Raw genomic sequence first — 24361 nt, 5'->3', positions numbered from 1 at the left:
GCCTGCCCGTGTTCCAGCAACACGACATGAGGGCTTGGGTAATGGCCATCCTGTTCTCGTAATGGTCCCACCAGTGTTTCATCCCTGAAGGGAAGGAATACATGAAGCGAACAGGCTGCCATTCAAGGTTCTCCTCTGAACTGACAACACTCTCGGCCATCCCCTATCTCTCTGCTCGTCCGAGGAGAACAAGGAAGTGATGTTCCTGCCTCCTAACACTACGTCACTGCTGCAGCCACTTGATCAAGGCACCATCAAGGGCATTAAGACGACTTACACTCGCCTCACCTTCAGGAGGATTCATGCTGCGCTTGATGCCAGCTCTGACTGCAGCATCATGGATTTATGGAAGAGCTCCACGGCTGCAGATGCAATTGTGCTTATTACACAGGCTGCAGATGCCCTAAAGCCTCAGACAGCCAATGCATGTCGGAAGCCGTTAAGGAGTGAGGTAGTCAATGACTTCAGGGGCTTCCCCACTATTGATGCAGAAGTTGAGAACATCTTGAATGTCGCAAGGGAAGCTGGTCGGGAAGGCCTCTCTGACATAATCAAGGATGACACTGAGGAACGCCAGAAGAGCACAGAGAAACTCTTACCAACAAGGAACTCAAAGATCTGCTGAAATCCTCTACAGATGATGACGACGATGCGGAAGATTTAGAGGAAGCAGAGCCATCAATATGGAGACTTGAAAAGTTTGGAGCAGTTTTTCAGTTGGCTCAAGTGTTAAAGGATACAATCCTCGAGCATGATCCTTTGACGGCATGAAGCCTCCCTGTCACCGAGGGATAACAACACACCTACAACCACTGCAAGATTTGTTTGATGATGCAAAGAAAAAGAAACAGCTTCCCATGACAATGTCTCTAACTAAAGCATCTGCAGTTGTGAAGCCTTGACCTTCAATGGTTGAAGACCCTCTGACCTCAACCTCCACAGATCCTGATGTTAGTATTATTGCGCCTCCTCCAAAGCGTCAATGTCTGCAATCAGAACCTGGCTCTTCCGACGTAGATGGTCTGTCTGACATCCTGACAGAAGGTTCAAGTTAGCCTGACATCTCACCACTTACCTACAGTGCCACATCTCGTTGCCCCATCACGTTTGCACTGTAAGAACCGGACAGCAATCATCATCACCATACGAGGGTTTTCAAGAGAAAGAACCAAGGTTTTGGTGAGTGTCAACACAGTGTGAGAGTGTGAGAGTGTGTGTGTGTGAGTGTGAGTGTGAGAGAGAGTGAGAGAGAGAGAGAATTTATACTATTTAGAATTATATTTTCTATATGTACTTTTATTTTAAACATTCTGTGTTTTATTCTCTGTATTTCTCTTTCAGGTCAATAAAGGAAAACAATCACTAACTGTTGTTGCTGACACATACTATGTAGTCAGGCCTACTACCGTACTGAACAACACAGACTTTTTTTGGTCATTGTTCTCTAAACAATACAGTGTAACAACTATTTACGCAGCATTTACATTGTACTAGGTATTATAAGTAATCTAGAAATGATTTAAAGCATACAATAGGATGTGCTAGGTTATATGCAAATACTACACCATTTTATATAGGGAACTTGAGCATCCGAGGATTTTGGTATCCACGGGGATCCTGGAACCAATCCCCCACACATACTGAGGGACAACAGTATGTACCTTGCACGTGTGGTACCACACAGACCACTGCCCTCCACTTTCTCTAACACTGTACACCCTCCCAAGTCACACTGGACTAAACAGCTGACCACCTGCCTTACTATGTCCCTGCACCCAAGACCCCAGCCTCCTTATTCTTTCCTGGCCCTCTGCCCTGTAAACCCTTAAAACGATACTCATCTTACTTTTACATCTCCTCATTCTGCTAAACACAGCACAGCGAGGACAAACTGTAAAAGCATGCAGACTGGCATGACTATAAATTAATGGTGTGCAGTCTCAGGGTCTCAGCACCATTTATCAATTATGTTGTATGGCCTTGTATCTCGTCCTCCACAACAGCCTTCCAAGTCACCACTTTTCTCCTCAGTCAGCGTCTCTCCCAGTAGACCACCATAACTGGGATCCAATCGCAGAAAGTATGCCCCTCCCACCACCTCCAAAGGTTCCCTCTCCTGTTGAAACCAATCCATTAATATCTGCTCCTGATCTTATCCCATCCTTGCATCTCTGCAATGTAGCACCTTCTCTTAACACCCTCTCACTTCTGTCCAATCGTTCTCTATATGCTGGCTTCTTCCCATAGGCTTTGCTCATAAATGTTTAAGTCTCTCCAGAAACTGTCCTAAAGATACTAACTATTAACAGCAAACCCTCACTAAGCTCTAACTCTGCCCCAGGCATTGAGCTGAGTACACACACAGCTCATCTCACTTACTCCTCACAGTGATCCTATGACATGAATGCTCTTAGATCATTCCAACTCTACAGATGAGGGAACTGAGGCACAGTAAGAAATACCTCAGCCAAGTTCAAAAGACCAATAAGACAGAGAAGGGGGATGCATACCAAGCATTTATCTACCCCTTATTCTGTCCCCAGTCTGTATTTGGTGAATGCACAGAATGGAGACTCACTGCAGTAACGTGGGACCAGGTATTACTAAAAGGTTACGCACAAGAATAAGGAAATGGGCCTCACAGAAGGCCAAGAACAAATGAACTGAACCTCAACATCAGAAAGAGGACTCTGGACTCTTCAACACTCGAAGCTAAAGGCTCTGCGGATCCCAAGGGGCCTACAGGAAAAACAATTCCCAGGGGCCGCTCCGTGGCCGAGTGGTTAAGTTCGCACGCTCTGCTTCGGCAGCCCGGGTTTCGCTGGTTCCAATCCTGGGCATGGACATGGCACCGCACATTGAGCCACGCTGAGGCAGCATCCCACGTGCCACAACTAGAAGGACCCACAACTAAAAATACACAAAATACACAACTATGTAGGGGGCTTCGGGAGAAAAAGAAAAAATAAAATCTTTAAAAAAACAAAAACAAAAAAACAATTCTGAAACCTTCACTCTAGAGCTGCCGTTAGCCCACATACTCGCCCATGTGGCCTGCTGCCACCAGCTGGCTCACTACTCACCTCAGATTCCAGAGAGAGGTTTGTTCTTGGCACAACCTCTCTGTTTAACTAGTTTTGAATGACAGATCACCTCATAGGTTCACAGTCAGCTTACAGATTTGCTATAAAATATAAGACACAGATTTGGGTGATATGTCAACCCCGAGTCCCATCAGCTACAACTGAGAGAAGCTAGAGAATCAGGAAGCAAATCAAACAGGCACCCGAGGACCCCTCTAGAAGGGTCAGTCTCCCTTATAGTGGACTGAGCACACACGCACCATGACTGATCTTGCTCCCACTAGAAACTTGGGACTCATCCTTGACATCTCCCACATTCAGCCCCTGTATCCAATCTCTTACCGAAACCTGGTACCTCTGCCTCTTAACACTGAGCCCACTTCTTGCCATCTGCACACAATTCTAGTCTGGGCCACCACTGGCTCTTGTCTAGACAAATGCTGTTCAGCCTTTTGCAATGGCTTACAAGCTCACACAAGTAGAAATATTTTCGTTGTTAGCGTTGAGTTGATTCTGACTCCCAGCAACCCTATGGACAGCAGAGCAGGACCCTGCCTTGTCTTTTTGCACCATCCTTTCACTTTCCAGCACTGTATCAGATAATGCTGCACTGCTACTCCTACGGTTTTCGTGGCCAATTTTTCAGCAGTGCGCGGCCAGGTCCTTCTTCCTAGTCTGTCTTAGCCTGGAAGCTCTGCTGAACCTGTCCACCATCGGTGACCCTGCTGGTATTTGAAATACCAGTGGCACAGCTTTCAGCATCACAGCAACGTGCAGCCACCACAGTATGACAACTGACAGACGGTGCTGTGGTTCCCTCACCAGGAAGCAAACCCAGGCTGTGGCAGTGAGAGCACCAAATCTGAACCACTAGACTACCATACAAATACAGTTATATAAAATAAAAATGCAACAAAGTTTCACATATCAACATTTTATCCTTATTAGTGCAAAGTACTCTAATTTCTGCTCTGTTCTATTAAAAAAAAATCCAGTTGTGATCCACTCAATTTCAAAAACCACTAATGGATCATTATGTTACACACGGAAAACACAAGCCCAGTGGCTAACAGTACAGAGTCTAGAACCATACACTGTCTGGGTTCAAACCCCAGCTCTGCCACTTATTAGCTACATGACCTTGGGCAAGCTGCCTAACTTCACTGGGTCTTGGTTTCCTCACCTGTAAAAGAGGGATAACAATAGCCCCTCACTGGGTTGTCCTGAGGTTTACATGAGACTCGGGTAAAGGGTTTAGCATAGTGTCTGGCCCACAGCAAACAAATAATAAATACTAGTTGCTATTAATGACTTTAATAACAAAAGCCTCATCCCTTTCCAGTCCCTTGATCTCCTCCAGTTTATTCTCCCACATCAGTGATGTCTTTCTCCCCTGCTGAAAACCCTACGATGTCTTCCAAATTTCTAATGATCACTTCTAAATCCTAAACACGTCATCCAGACCTGTGTGGTTGGGAGTTTTCTATCTATTAATTCAACCTATCTCAAGCCTTTGTCTCCCTCCCTTGCTATTCTCCAGCCTCACCATCCTTCTCTCCCGCCCCACAGGCACCAAGCTCCTTCTGACCTTAGGGTCCTTGCACAAGCTGTGCCCACTCCCTGGACTGCTCCTACGCTTTAGCTGACTAACTCCTCACCTTTTAGGTCTCAGCTTAAATGTCAAACCTTGTCTGACTTGTTTCCTGCCATAACTCAAGCATATAACAGAGTACCCAGCCCAATGAAGGCACTTGCTTCTGAATGAATGACTTGGCATTTTTAATAAAAACCAAATCCAAAACCCAGATTATCTACATCTTTTTCCAAACACAGCACGGTCAGCTATTCAACTATGTATATACGGGAACAATGCCACTGAGCCAAGCACTTACAAAAAAGTCCTTGGATAGCTTTTCCAGAGTCAGGAGGAACGAAAGGGAGCCCCAGCTCTGAGAACTAGAAACATATCTGCAAGACAACTGGCAACCATAAACACAGCCAACACAATGGACTTGTACGAATGAGGACACCTCAACCGTGGCCTCATTAGCATGGAGCAGTACAGAAGGTTATCCTGAAAATCAATTTTCCTAATTCTGAAAACCATCTAAACGGTCAGTAATCCATTTTTACCCAATAAGGTAACTAAGTAATAACTACCAGATTAAGAATAGCACACATCATTCTAATATGTCAGTCACCTTCTAACACTTCTCAAACCTAAAAAGTAAGATATAACACCCTCAAGGAACTTTTCAGACCTAAAATTCTGTTAATTTATTAACACCAAAGATAGATTCCTATGTTATACCTGAATTTCTCTATATTCTTGGAAATATATACTATTGTTATAATTCAAAATAAAGTCTGCTGACCTTAGCAAATTGCTGATTCATTCAGTAATGCTGATAAAGGATGAACAGGCATTTTTGAAGCTTCCTGCACCCACCTCAATTTGGAAATAACTTCTGCTCTCTGCTCAATATACACAATTTAAGATTTAATAAAGTTACCACTTGATGTTTTTTGCTTTCAACATGATAAAATAAAACAAGATGCTGTGGCTTTATGACATTTTAATAACTTTAAGGATAATTCACTTTTAAAAACCTAAGGTGAATATCTGATCATGGAGCCAGGGCTACAATGCTTCCTGACAGAAATTCAGAAGATAACTGTGTACGAGGATGAAGTTCCACGTGTGAAAAAGAGCTGGAATTTTATTTACCTCAAATCTCATAGGACTTTGTTGTTTTTTAATTCTCAATGTAGAAGGGCATACAAAATAATCTAACATCAACGATTCATATAAAAGAAAAAGACTATCATTCAAACATTCTTTTTCTTCATGGAGCAATGATGTATATTCTTTCTACAAGTGCTCAACTGTGCCATACAATAGACTAGGTGTCATGAAAACACAAAAGACAGTCCCTACATTCAAGAAGAACATAACCTAGATATGTTCAAAATGACAATGATGCCTTAGGGTCAAAGAGATGACAATGATCATTATAACCAATTTACACAAGACTGTGGACATTTCTAAAGCTATTTATTTGCAGTAAGTCTTCAAACAACTACTTTCTGGTCAATTCTCATCTAACCATAATATGCAATTAGTGAGAACATTTATTTCCAAAATAGTCCTGCTGGCCAAGGGTTTGTGTGTAGCTGGGCATAAGTGATTAGTGACCTTGGGCATCAGAAATGGTGCAAGAGGCAACTGTCTTGGCCTTTATATAAAAGCAGTGCCCTTGATGTGCAAGCCGGTCGAATTCCTTAGAACCTGCCTTCCCCTTCTTTCTAGTGGTCATTTGGAATTTTCACCTTTTCCTCCTTACTGCTTCTGCCTACCACCCCTCCATTGCCCTGCCAATTACTTTTGCCTCACTCAATTTCAGGGCAGGGTCTTCAACGGCTCAGAAGACAGGCAAATTCCTCTTACCACGCCATCCTTCATGGCTCCCCCCTCAGCTTAAAAAATGGGCAAAAGATCTGAACAGACATTTTTCCAAAGAAGATATACAGATGGCCAACAGGCACATGAAAAGCTGTTCAACTTCATTAATTATTAGGAAAATGCAAATCAAAACTGCAATGAGATATCACCTCAAGCCATTCAGAACGGCTATAATTAATAAGAAAAGAGGGGCCGGCCCCGTGGCCGAGTGGTTAAGTTCGCATACTCCGTTTCAGCGGCCCAGGGTTTCGCTGGTTTGGATCCTGGGGGCAGACATGGCACTGCTCGTCAGGCCACGCTGAGGTGGTGTCCCACATGCCACAACTAGAGGGACCCACAACTAAAATATACAACTATGTACTGGGAGGGTTTGGGGAGAAAATCAGAAAAAATAAAAGATTGGCAACAGTTGTTAGCTCAGGTGCCAATCTTAAAAGAAAAAAAACAAGAGAAGAAATAAGTGTTGAAGACAATGCGGAGAAAAGGGAACTCTCATACACTGCTGGTGGGAATGTAAACTGGTGCAGGCACTATGGAAAACAATATGGAGATTCCTCAAAAACTTAAGAATAGATCTACCATATGATCCAGCTATTCCACTGCTGGGTATTTGTCCAAAGAATATGAACACACAAATGTGTAAAGATACATGCACCCCTATGTTCACTGCAGTATTATTCACAATAGCCAAGACTTGGAAACAACCTAAGTGCCCATCAGCGAACAAATGGATAAAGAAGATATGGTATATATACACACTGGAAAACTACTCAGCTATAAAAAAAAAAAAGATGAAATCTTGCCATTTGTAACAACATGGATGGACCTTGAGGGCATCACGCTAAGCAATATGAGTCAGACAGAGAAAGTCAAATACCATATGATTTCACTCATAAGTAAAAGATAAAAATGTGACCACCAAACAAACACATAGAGACAGAGATTAGAAGGGTGGTTACCAGTTGGGGGTGGGGGGCCGGGCAAAAATGGTGACAGGTCACATGTATGGTGATGGATAGTAATTAGTCTTTGGGTGGTGAACATGATGTAGTCTACACAGAAATTGAAATATAATGATGTACACCTTAAATTTATATAATGTTATAAACCAATGCTATTTCAATTAAAAAAAAAAATAAAAATCCCCTAAGCCAGTTCCTATTACAATATACCCAAGATACCCAGAGTTTGAGTGTTGTAAATTTAGATGAACCTTATTTTCTATTTTTCAACTGTATGACAAAGACCCAACAGTATCACGTCTGTATACCTTTAGTTGTTTGTCTTTCTTTTAACAGCACACATAAAAACAAAAATTTTTTTTAATTTAAAATAGAGATGCCCATAGGAAAGAATCTTTTTAAAAACATGGCTTTTCTTATTACTATTCCCAATTTTGAAAGAACCTTAATGTCAAGTCTGTGGGAATTGAAATCAAAGATGACAATTTAAGTCAGCATTCTTCCCAATGTTCTAAGACCTGACTCACCTGCCAGGACAAACAGCTCAGTGACCAAGATTTGCTATTTTCTTTAACATTTTGCAAGTGCTAAACATGCTTGTTTAACATTGTATCTGATAATCACATTTTCTAAATCCATTTCTCTCAGTCTTACGTAAAAACCTTAAGTATGATTGGTTAAGGTACACGGATGAATATATCAAAAAAAAGGTGAATGAAAATGGAAAACAAAATAAAAGTTTGAATTAAAGTAAGGAGCAGAAGGGCTTACAGCACCACCCAAAATGATGACACTGTTTTTTAAGGACTTTTATAATGAAATATGGGAAAATGACCCGGCAATTTATGTTAAAACTACGTAACTAAAGATGCCATAGCTTTTTTAAAATGGGGAGGAGGGCAAGTGATCACTACAATTTTTGCAGCTCATGATTATTACAACATTATGCAAGGTTCCATACAAGGAAAGTTGGATTTTTTTCCATTTATTTCTCCTAATATTAAAAATTATATATTTAAATCATGGATCTTTTGTTATATTTACTTGGTCTAATCACATACCTGAAATTATGAAGCTAAAGTTACACTTAGGGGGAGAAGTCGGAATGGTGAGAGAAGTTTGAAGAATTTGTTTACAAGATTCACCTACTAAGAGATCAGAAACAAGAGGTCTTTCACTTCCCAAGTCAACAAATTCAACTTGACAATTCTGGGTAATAAGCTTAAAATAGCTTGGAAGGGAATAGAAGAAGAAAGAAGAGAAGGAACATAGGAAAACCAAGCTCCAGAACCAAAATAAGAATAACAGATTCAACTGTTACACCTTCTTACTACAAAGAATTTAAGACACAATGAAGTCTTTTATTTGCTTAACATATTTGGCAGCTACTTGATCCTTAATAGGATCGTTTTATCTCAATGGAATATCTGACTACATTATGAAAATATGAACCAGCAACTAGGATTGACCCATGCCAATAAAAATAATTTACTACATGCATTTTTGATCATGCACTTGTCGGTCACTATTTTATTTATCAACTGTGAGGTATGATTTACGTAGAACAAACTGCACTATGTCAAGTGCACAATTCAATGAGTTTTGACACTTGTAAATGAGCATGAACCCCCTACCACAATCAACATAAGGAAATTTCCATCACTGCTCAAAATTCCACATGCCCCTTTGAGGTCTCTCCTTCCTTCCCTGTTCCCCTGGCTCCAGGTAACCAAAGATTTGCTTTATGTTAACGTAGATTAGCGTGCATTTTCTTTAATTTTCATATAAGTGGAATGACACATTATGTACTCTATCTAGCTTCAGGTTTCTTTCACTCAGCTTAATGACAATCATAGTGCGTACATCAGATGTTTGGTTTTTTAGTTGCTGAATAATATTCCATTATATGGAATCACCATCTGTCTATCCATTTAATTGTTGATGGACTATTGTTAAGAAAGATGGGCAATGCATTGTTTCCAGTTTGGGATTATTGTAATAAAGTTTCAGTGAACATCTGTGTGGATATATACTTCATTTCTCTTGGGTAAACAAATACCTACGAGTGGAAGAGCTGAGTGATCCGATAGGTTTATGTGCAACTTCTTAGAAATTGCTACAGTTTTCCAAAGCAATTGTATCATTTTACACTGCTACCAGCAGGGTATGACAATTCCAGGTGCTCCACTCTCACCAACCCTTGGGATTACTGTCAGTCTTTTTAATCTGAGCTACCCTAATAAATGTACAGTGGGATCTCACTGTGGTTTTAATTTGCATTTCCTGATGGCTAATGATGTTGAACATCTTTATATGTGCTTATTGGCCACTTGTATATCTTCTTTTGTACATGTCTGTTCAATTCTTCTGCCCATTTTTAACTGGACTGCTTTCTTATTATTGACGTCTAAGAGCCAGTAGAATTTTGATTAGGATTACAATGAATATACCAATTTGGGGAGAATCAACATCTAACAAATTGAGTGTTCTGATGCATGAACATGGCATATCTCCCTGTTTACTTAGGTCTTCTTTAATTTCTCTCTGCATTATTCTCAAGTTTTTAGTAAAGAGGTCTTAAATATCTTTTTTTAAATTTATGTCTAAGTATTTTTTTGTAGTTGCTACAAATGGGCTTGTTAAACTTCATTTTCTGGTTTTCTGCTGCTACCCTGTAAACACAAAATTGATTTTGTTAATAGCTACCTTGAATTCTACAATCTTACTTAATTCACTTACTAGTTCTGATGGTTGCTTTTTAGATTCCTTAGGATTTTCTATGTACACAATCATGTCATCTGCAAATAGAGACAGTTTTACTCTTTCCCACCTTTATGCTTATTTCTTTCTTCCCTTATTGCAACAACTGAATAGTGAGAGTGGTGAGAGAGAGCATCCTTATCTTTTTCCCTTATAAGGAAAATGGTCAATATTTCACCTTTAAATATTATGTTAAGTGTAGGTTTTCTAAGATGAGCAACCGATGGGCAGAAAGGGAAGTGCAGTAGTTATTATCCCAGTTAACTTAGGGCTCCCATAAGAAACTCAGAGGGAAAAAAAAATGCAGAGTGAAAATTCCCTCAGAGTGAAATTCTCAAACTCACTCAGCCTTCTTCAAGGGTACTCTCATTCCTACACCACTTTCTAAGTATTCACCCCAGACATCCCTAAGATCCCACAGTCAGGGGTGGAGATGAGAAGGACAGAGAGAGTGGTGATCAGGGAGCACACCTACGACTAAAAGACTCTCAGAACCTCACAAACATAGCAGCTGGCTGCTCTAGAGAGCACTAGGGGTGGAGAGTACAGAATCGTGTTTTATAGCTTGATGACAACCCCGCCAGTTGAACAATTTTTTAACAATTTCCCCCCCTTTTTTTTTTGTAAAGTAGAGACAAAAGTAGTACTTTGTGTGGATCAAATGAAATAATATACATAATGTTCTTAGGACAGTGCCTGGTACCTAATAAGGACCAAAAATGGTTAGCCATTATTTGAATTTGATGCTAGACATGTTTTTTGAGGGGCACAGGGTGACACTGAAACTAGCAAAAGAGGTGCAATAGTACACACTTAGCTTTCCAGGCCCAATATTGACAGAGGTATAACATGAGCACTGTTAATTGGTTTTCAACTTTCAGAATAGACAAATAATAGGAGATTTAATTATGGTTTTAGAACAGAACGTAAATATTATTAACCTTGACAAAACAGAAGTAAAACTGCCAGGCTAGGAGATGAAATCAGAAGTGAAAGAAAAAGGATTTCCATATGACTTACAATGTGCAGAGTCTAAATATACTGCCTTAATGAGACCAAATGTTAAAAAAAAAAAAAATTTTGCAGTTTTAGAGGTGATCAAGAACAGAAATGGAAGAATATAATTATAAATATACGTGAGGGGATTGTAGAAGCAAACAAAATCAACATCCATGGTAACAGGAAGTCAACAGATAACATCCTAGGTTAAACTGAGGGATAAACATCTTAGAGACACAGAGGTAACCACCAATGAAATTAAATAGTAGAAATAGGTAAAGATAATATTCATTATCTATGAAGCAGAATTAGGGGGTGGGTGGGGCACAACAGATGAGGTTGCTCTATGATAAATCTCTGCTTTCTTTAAAACCAACATGTATTACTTCGACTAAAAATGTAAACTTAAAAGAAGTTTAAACAGATAGCAAACGAAAATATAGCAAAATTCAGTTAAGTCTAAATTGTTGATGACTTGGTTGTGAGTCTTAAGACAACTTTCTAAAGATTCTTCAAATAGAAAACGAACTTGATGAAGAGAAAGATCAACCATTAACTAAACTCTTCAATTATTCTGACAAAACTTGGACATGGGGATTTTGACAAAACTTGGAGATGAAGAGGGTAGAATAAGTATAGTAAAATTTCTACTGTTTCAGAACAACGCTCTATATACTGTTTAATATTTTATATTGACAGTGATACCAATTCAAACAGATTCTTTAAAAAGTTAGGGGTATCTTCTAGAGAAACGAACCGCTGAACCGTCAAACCACTAGAGTACTGGTTCTCTGACTTACAAAATCTGAGGAAATCTATTGTACTTTCACCAAGAAAACCACTCACCAAATAAAATTTTGCACTCACTTTTAGCAGAAGTGATGAACTAAACCACGAGCTAATTCTTTGAGAAGACCAGTAAAACTGATAAACTTCTGTAAAGTCTCTCCAAGAAAAATGAGAAAAAAATGAATATACAGTATTCCTTTTATCATACAAAACATATTATAATGGCTCTTCTCTTAAAATTTCTTGATCCTCCTCATGCTCTTCTGTCTACAGTAAAATTCTCTGCTCCCTTTTACAGTATAACTCCCAAAAAGAGCCATTTAAATTGACACCACCTCCACTTTCCTCTCCTCTCAATTTCATTTTGAGCCCTCTAAAATCAGGCCTTTTCCCCTCCACTCCATGGAAATCACTTCTTGAGGATCAATGGCCTCCACATTGCCAAATGTCAAAATTTCAGTCTGTTTACACAGCATCTCAGCAACTTTCAACAGGCTGATCACTCGTTCCCTGAAACCCTTTCTTCACTTGGCTTCCAGGATACCACAATCCTCTGATTTTCCACCTTACTGGCAGCCACTTGCGAATTTTCTTCGGTGGATCCCCTCTTCCAAATATCTAAATGCTGGAGAGCCCGGGGCTTAGTCCTCAGATCTCTCTTCTTTGCACACATTCTGGAGGTGAACTCATCAAGACTCATAGTGAGAGCAGGATCACTCATGGACTTGCTGTACGCTCATCGTTGTATTTGGTCTAATCTCAACTACTCTCCTGAACTTTATACTCATGTATCCAACTGCACACTCAAATTACTACTTGTATGTCTAACAGCCGCCTCACATTTAACATGTCCAGAAAGCTTGGTTCCCCTACCTCTAGTTAGGATATAAATCAAAATATTAACAATGGTTATATCTAGGTAATTTTTGTTTCTGCATTCAAAGTCTTAACCATAAACACGTATTACTTTATAATCAGAAAAATGTTAAAACAGACAACTATAAACAAAAAAGCGTGCCTTCATTAAAAAAGCAGTTCATGTTTATTTTGATTGTCTTGAAGCCTTGCAAGGAATGTCAATTACTCCCCCCCCTCCATAAGGAATACTTCCTCCAGTCATCAGCAGGTATTGGTTTGTCACTATGTGGAAAATTCATAGGCAACTCTAAAACATAGCCTCCACTGATATTTCACAGCAAAATGAAAGGATAAATTAAATCGAATAGAAACCTAAAATAAAATGATGATCTGATGTGGAAAAAGAAAACCTTGTTACAGGAAAACAAGGGGGAAAGACCCATCCAGGCAGGTCTAGCCAGTCAAACAAAGGCAAAAGTGCATCCATTAAGACTTAAGTAGGTCGTTCCTGCCCTACTGTTCTCACAAAGCTGTTTGAAAAGGATAAAGTGCTGAGCAAATACACAGAATTAAGAAATGCAAAAGGAATCAATTTTAGGTTATTTTTACACTACCATCAGAATAATACTGGAAAGAACAGGAGTACTAGAATATACTTAAGGCTTTGCTGATATTACCAACTATGTGATCTTCTATAAGATACGTGACTTCATGCTTCAGCTTCCCCATAAGGAACTTCCTCCAAGGATTGAATGGTTTGGTGCATTTAATAGCACAGGGCTTGGCACAAGATCATTAATGTTTTATCATTATTATTATTATATCTGCCATTATTATGCAAGTGACCAAAAGAAAACTGCATTCTAAAAGATTCTACAAACTCAAGAATTAAGCTACAAAATGCAGATACCCAAACCTTTAAGGATAAAAATTCAATAAGCCTAATAAAGACCTCAACAAGGTAAAAAGAAAATATTAAAACTTTACAAGTCTGTTCAAGGTAATTGCTAACTTCACAGAACTAAAGCATTTCTAATTAAAAGAGCACATTCATCCAGTATGACCCATTTCCCCACTTCTGTTACAGATGAATAACTGAAGCCCGGAGAGCGTCAGTAACTTAAGGGTTGAAAAGGTCTTCTACTCCCAGCTCCAAATATTACATTTAAATTCATGTTACATGACCTAAGTGTAGCGTGTGTGTGTGTGTGTGTGTGTGTGTGTGAGAAGACGGATGGAAGAACCAAGAATAGAGGGAAATGTCTTAGGATTCTGTGTGTGTGATGAGAATAATGTTAGACAAACAGATTTACAGGGCACTTAAGGAACAACACATTTTTCCTTATTACTCAATATTTGGTTAACTAATTTCTGATTAACACTTCTTGGATTGAGTACCAATCTCATATTAAAAGGAATGTGACACTAAACTATGATGAACTTAAATTAAAGTCTATAGCTATATCCAACTACATATGGAAAACTCAAGGACAGAATGCTGGAGATATTTCACTAAAAGTTACTTTCAATACAGAGTATTAAGTGTCCACAACGTACATTCATAATGAAATAAAGAGTCCCCAAATGTCATTTTGTTTTCAAACTGTAAAGATTATAACCGTAATCCAAATTATTTATTTCAGATTGCCTAGAGAAAGGAGAAACCCTAAAACTAGACCAAGGTCAGAATGACTTTTTGTAGGTCTAAGAGTTGACACATAGTACCCAAAGTAATTGAAAAAACAAGACAGAACATGAACAAAAGTACTCTTCAAATTCCCAAGCATTCCTTAAACACCATTTCACTCCAATTCATAATAAATGAGTCAAAAAAAAAGATTAAGAGTAAAAAAAAAGTTAAGTAACAATTTTAATTAAATAAGGCAGGAGTTGCAGTGGAGAAACTGTATGAATCAGATTTGAAACTTTTTAATTTAAGTAGAGGTAGTACATTGAAATGCTTTATTTCAAAATAAACTAATCCACTAATCCCTGACAGCCACCACAGTGCCGTGGTATCTCAATATACACAGCGAAAACTAGATGTTTAAATCCATTTCTTGTTATTTATGTTATCTTGGGAGTCAAAATTACTCTCTCTAAAATGGGGATTTCCAACCTGTAGATGTTTCACCTGAGCCCTCAATAGATACTTTCTCTAACACATTCTAATCACGAGATTTAGTCAAATAAGTAATCATTTCAGGCCTGTAAAAAAACCAAAATATTTCTCAGTTCAAATATTATTTGAAGAATACCTGAGTAGGTAAATACTATTGCTTTTCATCTGGGACAAAAATTATTTTGGCAGTATTATAAGTCTTTCTAAATTCTACCCAAAAAAGTAGTATCATTTCAGAAGCCTACCCTAACCATTTATCACAGCCTACTAGTTATCCTCAAATAGAAAAAACTATTAGCAATTAATTTCCGTTTTGTGAATTTACAACACTCAGTGTTTATGTATTTACATTATTTGTTTGCCTTTCACATAATATACAAAGTACCAAAACCTGGGATTGAAAAGGAACAAGAATAAAATATAAAAGTCCTTTGACCACATCAAAGTGCTCTAAAAAGTTTGAGTGCTACAAGAATGCTGTACAAACTTAAAGTCTGAACAGAATGGCAAATAAGCTAACCACAAGACAGCTTTCCCTCCTAGGAGGGGAATGAGTGGAGACAGAGGGAGCAACATTCCTGTTTGTATCCCTGATTGAAGAGTTTGGTTCCAAAGAATCCTGGCCCACCCAGTCAATGAATCAACCATTCTTACTCAAGCCAGGGTGGGCTCACCACTCAGTGAGAGCCCCAGATATCACAGGTGTGCAGATTAAGAGGGAGAGGTCCTCCTGGTACAGATACGATCAAAAGCCACAAGATATAACTATATATTCTTCTTTCCCTGCAAGTATTAATAGAATGACAGAGAACTTTAGAACTTTTGAGTACTAAAAGAAATATATTCCTTTGACATGTAATTTTTTGGTAGAATGGGCATTTTCAATTTTTAAATAATTTTTAAACAAAACATTTATTTGATCTGTTTGTAAAAGTAATACTTGATCATAGTAGGAACTAAGATGAAACAAAAGGAAAACATGTCACCTAAAATTCCAAATCCAGAGACGACTACATTTTCTTTTTCTACTCACAAGTATGTGTTTTTGCGTAGCGGTGGTAAAAGTAGTAGGCAAGAATGACACTGCTGACTCCCCAGTATCATTCATCCCCTCATTTTCTAATCAAACCCAGACTGTGCTCACAAATCTATTCTCTGTGTAAGGCCACGTGTCTCTGGGGAAGCACACCCCAGTCCCAACCCAAGATGAATTACAGTCCACTTAAGCCAATCACAGGGGTCCAGTTCCCTTGACATTGACTGATTTAGGCATGGGCTTGTGTTCAATGTTGGCCCATGAAAAGAAAGGAGAGGGACGGCGTGGCATCTACTGAGTCTTTTGGGAAAGGTTTTTCTCACTGATAAAGAGACATCCCAGGAAAAAATAAGTCTCTCTTCTTCCAAGAAACACAGTCATATCTACTTGTGACACTTGAACTTGTGGCAGCCATCTTGCAACCATAATAGGAACTAACCAAGGATAAAATAAAGACGAGCCTGCATCTTCAACCTTTTCCCACTGACCTTATTCTTAAATACACACATACAAATATACAACCTTCCTAACCCTACCTACCCCTACTGAAATCTCTCTACTCTTTACTGCTAAGCTTCTCAAGAAGTTATCAAAACAAGCTGTTTCCTCCACTAAACTATGCATTCATCATTGATATTCCTAAGACTTTCCTGATTTCCCAAAACTTAGCTTTCTCATAGTCTATGGTTCTAAGGCACACTTTACATGTTGCTATTCTAGCAATTAACACATGCTACTGTAATGGTTGGCTTGCCTTACAGACTGTAACTTCTAAAAAGTTCCTTGCATATAAAGGCATACATATTTGTTTCCTAAGTCAAATGCAAAACCAGTAGCTAACACATAAGCATACCACGAATGTTGAAATTAATGTAGCAACCCTACTATCTACACTTACCAAAAGCTGAATGTGTGTGTTCATAAGTTTAGGGAGAGGGCTGGAATTCACAGGAAGGTAAGAGACCAAACTGCCTTTAAATGTAAAAACACAATTATTCTTTACTCTCCAGGGATTAGAGAGCTGCTCAAAGTTAACTGGATAGAAGAGGGGAGGGCACTTCCACACTGGGGTCTGAGAAACAAGGGCAGGAAGGCATGCCGGTATCTGAGCTCCTCTGCCCCAGACAGGAAAAGGTGTCCCTCCTGGGGTCAGGAACACACAATAAACCAGGCCAATGACAAGAGGCATTCCCTCAAAGGCAAAACACTTTTCTTTTTTTCTGAGGAAGATTAGCCCTGAGCTAACTACTGCCAATCCTCCTCTTTTTTGCTGAGGAAGACTGGCCCTGAGCTAACATCTATGCCCATCTTCCTCTACTTTATACGTGGGACGCCTACCACAGCATGGCTTTTGCCAAGCAGTGCCATGTCTGCACCTGGGATGTGAACTAGCGAACTCCAGGCTGATGAGAAGCGGAACATGTGAACTTAACTGCTGTGCCACCGGGCCAGCCCCCAAAACACATTTTTTAAAAACACAAAGAAATACATCTAGAGCTTGAATAGTACTTGTGACAGTCCTTTACCAGAAAGAGACAATTAAGCAGGCAAAGTTGACAGCAGACAGACTCATCCCTAACTGCCATTGCCTTTGATTTCTCTGGATAACAGCTGGGAATAAAAGCATGTAAGCAAAGAACCCTGTTCAGCTGGGCAAAATGCTTTTCTACTTCAAAAGTCTTTTACTAACGTGGAAAAAAGGATTAAAAGGGACAGTGGCTTTTTTTCTTACTTCTCCATCTAATTTAAGTGATAAATCCTACCTAGAGGAGAACCCTGAGTCATGCTGGGAATAGTCCTCAGGAAAAAGGAGCAAATAAAGACACGTTATGTACTTTGAAAATGAAAAGTGTTTTCGGCCAACATTTGATAACCACTTTTTTAAAATAATATTTAAGTGCAAAACACACATTACTGAAATTACTGACCTTACCAAAAATCGCTTACTCCAAAATGACAACCTAATAATTACAACCTAATACATTTACTAAAAGACTAATAAATGTTTTATAGTCACATATTTTACAGCAAACTCTCTGATGAATAACTCTCTTCACTGATGGAGCTCACTTCCAAAAGATGCTGGCACACTTTAGAGGAGGAATAAGGCATGAAGGACATGAAGATACCAGGAAACAGGATGCTGAGTGCATGGGGCTCCCCACTTCTTCAACAGAGGCCTAGGGAATCATCTCCCCCGGGAATCCTAAAGGCAGACAAGTCAGTAAAAAGAAGAGATCAATGCAGAAAAGGCAGGGAAGGGAGACAAGACAGTTCCCTTCCTATACTATTTAACCTATAACCTTGGAGGTGGGATATTGCCACTGTCCAGGTTAAGAAGGAGTTAAACACAACCCTGCTATATAAAACACTTTTTAGTCTAACTTTAATGGGAGATGGGGAAGTGGAGTGCAACTGTCCACTATGACTGATCCAATCTAAGAAAAGACAAATAAAAAGTGAAAATAACTTCACCAGATAGAAGCTGGGAGTAATTATTTTACTACAAAAATATTCTTTTGAATAATGAGTTTCCTAAGGTATTAAGAAAGTGATTTAAACTTTTTTTTTTTGAGGAAGATTAGTCCTGAGCTAAAATGTGCTGCCAATCATCCTCTTTTTTTTTGCTGAGGAAGACTGGCCCTGAGCTAACATCCGTGCCCATCTTCCTCTACTTTATACGTGGGCCGCCTGCCACAACATGGCTTTCCAAGTGGTACCATGTCCACACCCGGGATCTGAACCGCAGAACAGGCACACTTAACCGGGCAGGCCCTAAACTTATTTTTCAAACAACGATTTGCACACAGCTTCAGCTGCATTAAGGTAACCTTTTCTAAACTGTGCCAGTACTGAGAAAGGAACCAGCTACCCACCAAATTCACCACGTGCCCACTGTGTTCCTACAACAGTCATTAACAACCAAGATCCTGGCAAGCACTATTTCTTTGTTCCTTACGTTTGCTTTGGGGCAATTTTTATTATCCTATTAATATTCTCTAAACTATCCCTGATCCTAAACAAAACAAAGGATCTGTTCTAACGGAATGATGATATTAAAGGATAAGTATTAGCTGTATAAGAGGTTTAACATCTAGACAACCCAAATTATGTTTTGCTCAATTCAATTCTAAGTCAATTACAGGTAAAAAGAAGTCACAAGACAAATTTTCTTTCTAGCTCCAAAAGAGATGAACTAAAAGAACGATTTAAATCCAGCTGCTTCCTCAATACTCAGACCAATGATGAAAACAGAAAGCAGAATTCTAAAAGATCAAGAGTTTCAACTCAGGACACATTTAACATAACTTAAGAGGGTACTTAAGAACACACAGTGTTCTTTGGTTCACTCTCTTAAAAATTCCCAAGTTTCAAAACCACAGAACTAAAATGAATCCATATTATACCACCAGTGCTTCAACCGAAAGTTTACTGAACAAACATAGCCAAGGCACACTCAATGTTACACGGGAGATAAAACAGAAGACAATTATCATGATGAAGAAACTTACACTCTAGTGGAAAGGATGGTCAAAATGTTTGACACCACCTTTCTGAATTACTAACAGGCGCAAGAACACACATGATAAACATCTACTGTTTACCACGGATCTTTCTTCTATATTAGCATATGCATGTCATTTAAAGAAAACACAATACTTAAAAGTAATTGGCAGGTAAATTTACATTCCAAATATTCCCAACAAACTGTCCAGGAATGAGAATGGAAAAATGAGCGCTGTTATGATGTTACTAAGCAGGGAGGGAGCGGACAAGTTACTAAATCTGCTGGACCACAAGTCCTCAACTGTAATACGGAAAATAGACTAGATGCAGAATAGCAAGTGTTTTATTTCTTCAAAAGCCAATTCCAATCAACTGCTAATGACTGCCTCCAGAGCACTTTGCTAAGACTGCTAGATTCCTTTAGTAAAAAGCTGTGTCCTGTGCTCCTTGCCCTCAGAAGTTGTGTGTGTGTCTGAGATGCTGCTACTGATTTATCATCAGAACGTTCACTTGAGCTGTTTTTCCAGTAGCAGCGACCAACTGCACACCCACAGGCTCTCTCCTCAATCGCCCTTGTGATCAATGGCTGCAATTCAGCTCAAGGAGGCTGCAAAATGAGGCTGTGTAACCAAGCGCTTCCCAGATTTTCAACAGACAAAAACACCTAACGTGGATTGATGTTTAATACAGAACCGGCACTGTTCTAACCGCTTAAGACATATTAATGCATTTAATTGCAAACAATCTCTAGGATACAGATTCTATTATCATCATTTTACAGATGAAAAAAGGAGGCACAACTAAGTGAAGTAACCTGCCCAAGGCTTCAAAGCAGGTAAATAACAGAGTCAGAACTTGACCTGCAGCAGTCTGGCTCCAGATCTCCCACTCTGAACCACTTTGCTTACTGCTTCTTGGTCAACTGTACAGTGATCAAACCCACAACTTCAGTTCTGTTAATGCTGTGCGCTGAGTCAGCCAGAAGCCCAGGTTTCATTGTGGTGTAAGTCCATATTTTATCTGTGCTCCTGAAATCTTTACTCTCTCTGAGGGGCCTGGATTCTGGCAAATAGCTCTCAAATTACCCATACCTTGGGCTTCCTTAGATCACTTTATTTGGCATCTTTTTTCAAATCAAAATAGTTTCATAAATCAACCATTCCACCACACAAAATACAGCTTCCATTTCGTAGAACCGTCAGGAAATGTGAGTTTTAGGATGAAAGCAATTCTCTTACTAACAGAACATTAGTCAGAAAATTGGAAGGAGGTAATGACTCCTAAAACGTAAGTCTTGGACAGATCAGCATTGTGAAGAGAATCTCTGACAATTGGTCATTTTAAAGGGCTTTGCAATCCTTATTCTGAGCATCATTTCTCACAGTACAGGAGTGTAAAAGGCATATGGCCTAAGAGATTTAATTGAAGGGTAAACACTAACCATTCCCCAGCATGCCCAGAAAGTTTCTGAATAAATCACATTTTCCTAAGGAGGGAAATGCCACTTCCTAAGTGATTTGCTGAATATGCAGTCTTACTAATCTTGCTAAAGGGGGTGTAAACTTGGTCCCCAAAAATGCAGACTTCAAGGAGTAACAGTACAGAGCAATTTTTAAAAGAATGTGTTATATACAAATCATACTCCAACATGTAGATTATCTTCAGGTGCTCTCATTGCATCCTTCTACATATTACTACACTTCAGAGCATATACATTAAACAAACCAACCTCCTGGATTGTCACCTAATTAAAAATACATGGTACCATGTAATGGGGAAACTCCACATTTTTTCTATTTCCATTCCTGACATCAACAATGTAATAAGAAATTTACACTCAAGGCTCTACTCTTTAAAGCACAGTGGAAAAAGAATAGCACTAGATACGAAATAAAAATTAAATGAATATTAAGAACATTTTGAAAAAAATGTTAGCTCTGAAGAGGAAATCAGAAGTTTAAAAAAAAAGTACTCCAGTTGTTGAAAGAATGTTACTGGCAGGGATTAACAAACCCTTTATGTCCCCCAACAGCAAAAGAGGGTCATCCACATTATATAATATGCATATACTATTGTTAATCTGTACTTTGCTGCTTAATGTTTCTTATTTTATGTAAAAGTGAAGTTTTAATATTTTCTTCCAAATGAATCATCTTGCACCCCACGTTAGAAACCCTAATCCCTAAAAAATTAATGATTTCTAACCTCCTCTAGTCCCAAACTTAAAGCAACAAAATTAACTACTTTTTTCCATTACAAATGTTTTAAATGAACTACCAACAATAAGAGTTAGTCCTTTTGACCACAGGTAAGGGCAGATTCGCCCACTCCACATTTCCCATTCCCAAACTTCGCTGGCATTAGGTACTAATCTGCTTGGGTTGTGCGCTCATCTTTAAAGCAAGAAGTAATGATCCAAGATGTAAAGACACCAGCACCATAATTAGGAGAATGAGACAGATACACATCATTTGGCTTTCACTAGACAGCTCTTTCTAGACCTGACCCAATGAGACCTGTTAACTCCACCCATATTCTCCTTACCCTCGCCTCTGCCACCAGAAACTACTAGTGTACGCATGAAAAGCCATGGGCCATGAAAACCCAGAGGAAGTCTCCTTCTGTCTTCTCATAAAGAAATCTTATGAAGAAGAAATTCAGTTCACTTTTTCAAATGTGTAAACTACACAACAAAACCACAAAAAGCAAACAAAACACTAGGTACTGTCAGAGCGGTAAATATTGTTCCGGTACTGTTATTAGGCTACTTCTGGCTGCAAATTTCTTCCCCAGTTTTAGCTCTCTCCAGCACAAATTTATTCTCAGGCAGGAGGTCACGTGGCTGCTCTGTGTTTAAATACTACCTCAGCTCCACTTGGCCACTTCCTAAGAACGCTCTTCCACTTCACCCACTGATTACCTGTCTCAAAACAGACAACCCCAGCTGTGCCCCCTTCAGCCTTCTGAAGCAACCCCTCTTGAGCGCTCCTTGGCCTTTTATAGTGGAGGCATGTGATGGGAGTATCTGCACCAGCTGTTCCTAATTACCTCTCAGGCTGGGGTGAATGACTCAGCAACCCAACTCTTTTAAGGAGTCATCCTACCTTGTTATCCAACCAAGGCAGCACTGAATGAACAACGGTAAACCACTTGACACAGTTATCGGTTAAACAACAATAACAGACGATACGATGCAATTATTAAACCAAGGCCATCCTACCCCAAGCTGACTCACCAAGAGTCTTCCTTTCCCGAGGCTCCTCTAATCCAAAGGCAGAAGTGGCAAGTGCCTTCAAGCCCAGTCCAGCCCTTGCACCACTACCCAAGACCAGGAAGACGCAAGCCAACCTCTTCCCATTTCTCTGCGTGACCATGTGAAGCGCTCAAATGCTGTCACTAACTAGTCCAGTGTTTCCACCCATTATCCTTCTGAACCGCCTTAAACACAAACCCTCCGGGACGTAATAAGGAGTATTAAAAGATACAAGCAAAGACCTAGGAGCGGCATTCCCCATGGGAACAGTCCCAACCCTGATACAATTCTCCAAAAAGATAAGCATCCCTACAAAACAGTCTTTGTTCCGTCAAGCACAGTATGGCTCGTTTTCCCCACACACGTTCTTTCACGATTACTACTACACTAGACCTTGAATGGGCCCAAGTTTAACGCAGAAGGCTCACAGCAGCATTCCAAGCACAATGCTACTCAACGTGAAACTGCCGTGCAAGAAGAAAGCAATGGCACTCGTGTGACACCAGACGAACACAAAGCTGGAGTGTCTCTAGTCAACACCCACTCGCACCGGACTGTGGGAGTCTGCATTACAACGCGTGGACAAAACTCCAACAAAGGAAGCCCTGGGATCTCCGGGTCCCTAGACCGATCTTCGCTGAACCCAGCCCCGCAAGGTGGCATTTACTGATCCAGCCACACACTCGGCCTTTCCTACGTGATTACACGCGCGACGCACACCCAGGCTAGGAAGACGGGCGGCACACACCCGCTGGCCGCGTCGGCTGCGGAGGCCGGTGGGAGGGGCGGGAGGACAATACGGAGCCAGGCCCCGGCGCGCGGGCGGTGCTGATGTGTCACAGCCCGGGCAGGGATCGCCTGGGAGGGCCGGGCTCGGACCCGGGAGGCGGAGAGACGGGGATGGGAGCGGGCGCCTGGCCCCGCGGCCCCCGCCCTCCGCCCTGCCAGCCGCCCGGGGGTAAAGTACAGCGTGGGCCCGTCAGCAACGGCGCTGGCCGCGCACAGGGCCACCCGGCGCCCTTCCGGCGGACGCGGCCACTTCCAGGAACGGGGGCCGCAGCCGCCCCCCGCGGGGCCCACGAAGCGCCCCCCGCCCGGGAAGCGGCCGCCCGGGCCCCCTAGCTGCCCTCCCCGGACCTGCCCGCGGGCCGCCCCTCACAGGCCCGCGGCCCCGACCGCGCGCAGCCACGCCGACCCTCCCAGGGAAGGGCGGGCGGGACTGCCAAGCCACTCACCAGAGCCGAGGCGCGGCGCGGCCCGACTGACGGCAGCGAGCGAGCCTGGCGGGCGGCGCGGGCAGCGGTCAGGTGACTCACGCTCTGCCCGCGGCCGGCCGCCCCCTCCCCTCCCCTCCCCTCCGCCCCCTCCCTCCCCTCTGCAGCGGCCGCAGCCACAGCCTCCCGACGCCGAAACCCCGCCCCACCTGCTGGAAGCCCCGCCCCATAGGCCCGCCTCTCGAGGCCCCGCCCAGTAGGCCCGCCCCTCGCACTTAAACCCCGCCCTCACTAGAAGCCCCGCCCCGCCTCGCC

The 24361-nt window shown here is 40.9% G+C and overlaps 2 protein-coding genes across 4 annotated transcripts in view; one reads left to right on the top strand and one right to left on the bottom strand.

Moving 5' to 3' along the window:
• The window catches only part of BACH1 (BTB domain and CNC homolog 1), a 47195-nt gene extending 22994 nt beyond the window's left edge, over nucleotides 1-24201 (bottom strand). The window contains exon 1 of one of the 3 annotated variants that reach the window (XM_070597262.1): nucleotides 24068-24201. The gene's annotated coding sequence lies outside the window, so the exon portion shown is untranslated. Of the gene's footprint in view, nucleotides 1-288; nucleotides 6867-24067 lie in introns of those variants that run through there. The other 2 variants (XM_070597263.1, XM_008522569.2) reach the window with 2 other exon arrangements.
• LOC139079807 (proline-rich protein HaeIII subfamily 1-like) lies at nucleotides 909-24306 on the top strand. The gene is made up of 2 exons (XM_070597231.1): nucleotides 909-1050; nucleotides 23675-24306. Exons 1-2 carry the CDS (start codon nucleotides 909-911, stop codon nucleotides 24304-24306), a joined length of 774 nt encoding a protein of 257 aa, XP_070453332.1.
• Nucleotides 24307-24361: the final 55 nt, after the last annotated feature.

This window comes from Equus przewalskii, chromosome 27 (genome assembly GCF_037783145.1).
Source record: "Equus przewalskii isolate Varuska chromosome 27, EquPr2, whole genome shotgun sequence".
NCBI lineage: Eukaryota > Metazoa > Chordata > Mammalia > Perissodactyla > Equidae > Equus > Equus przewalskii.
This window is presented reverse-complemented; position numbering and strand designations above follow the sequence as displayed.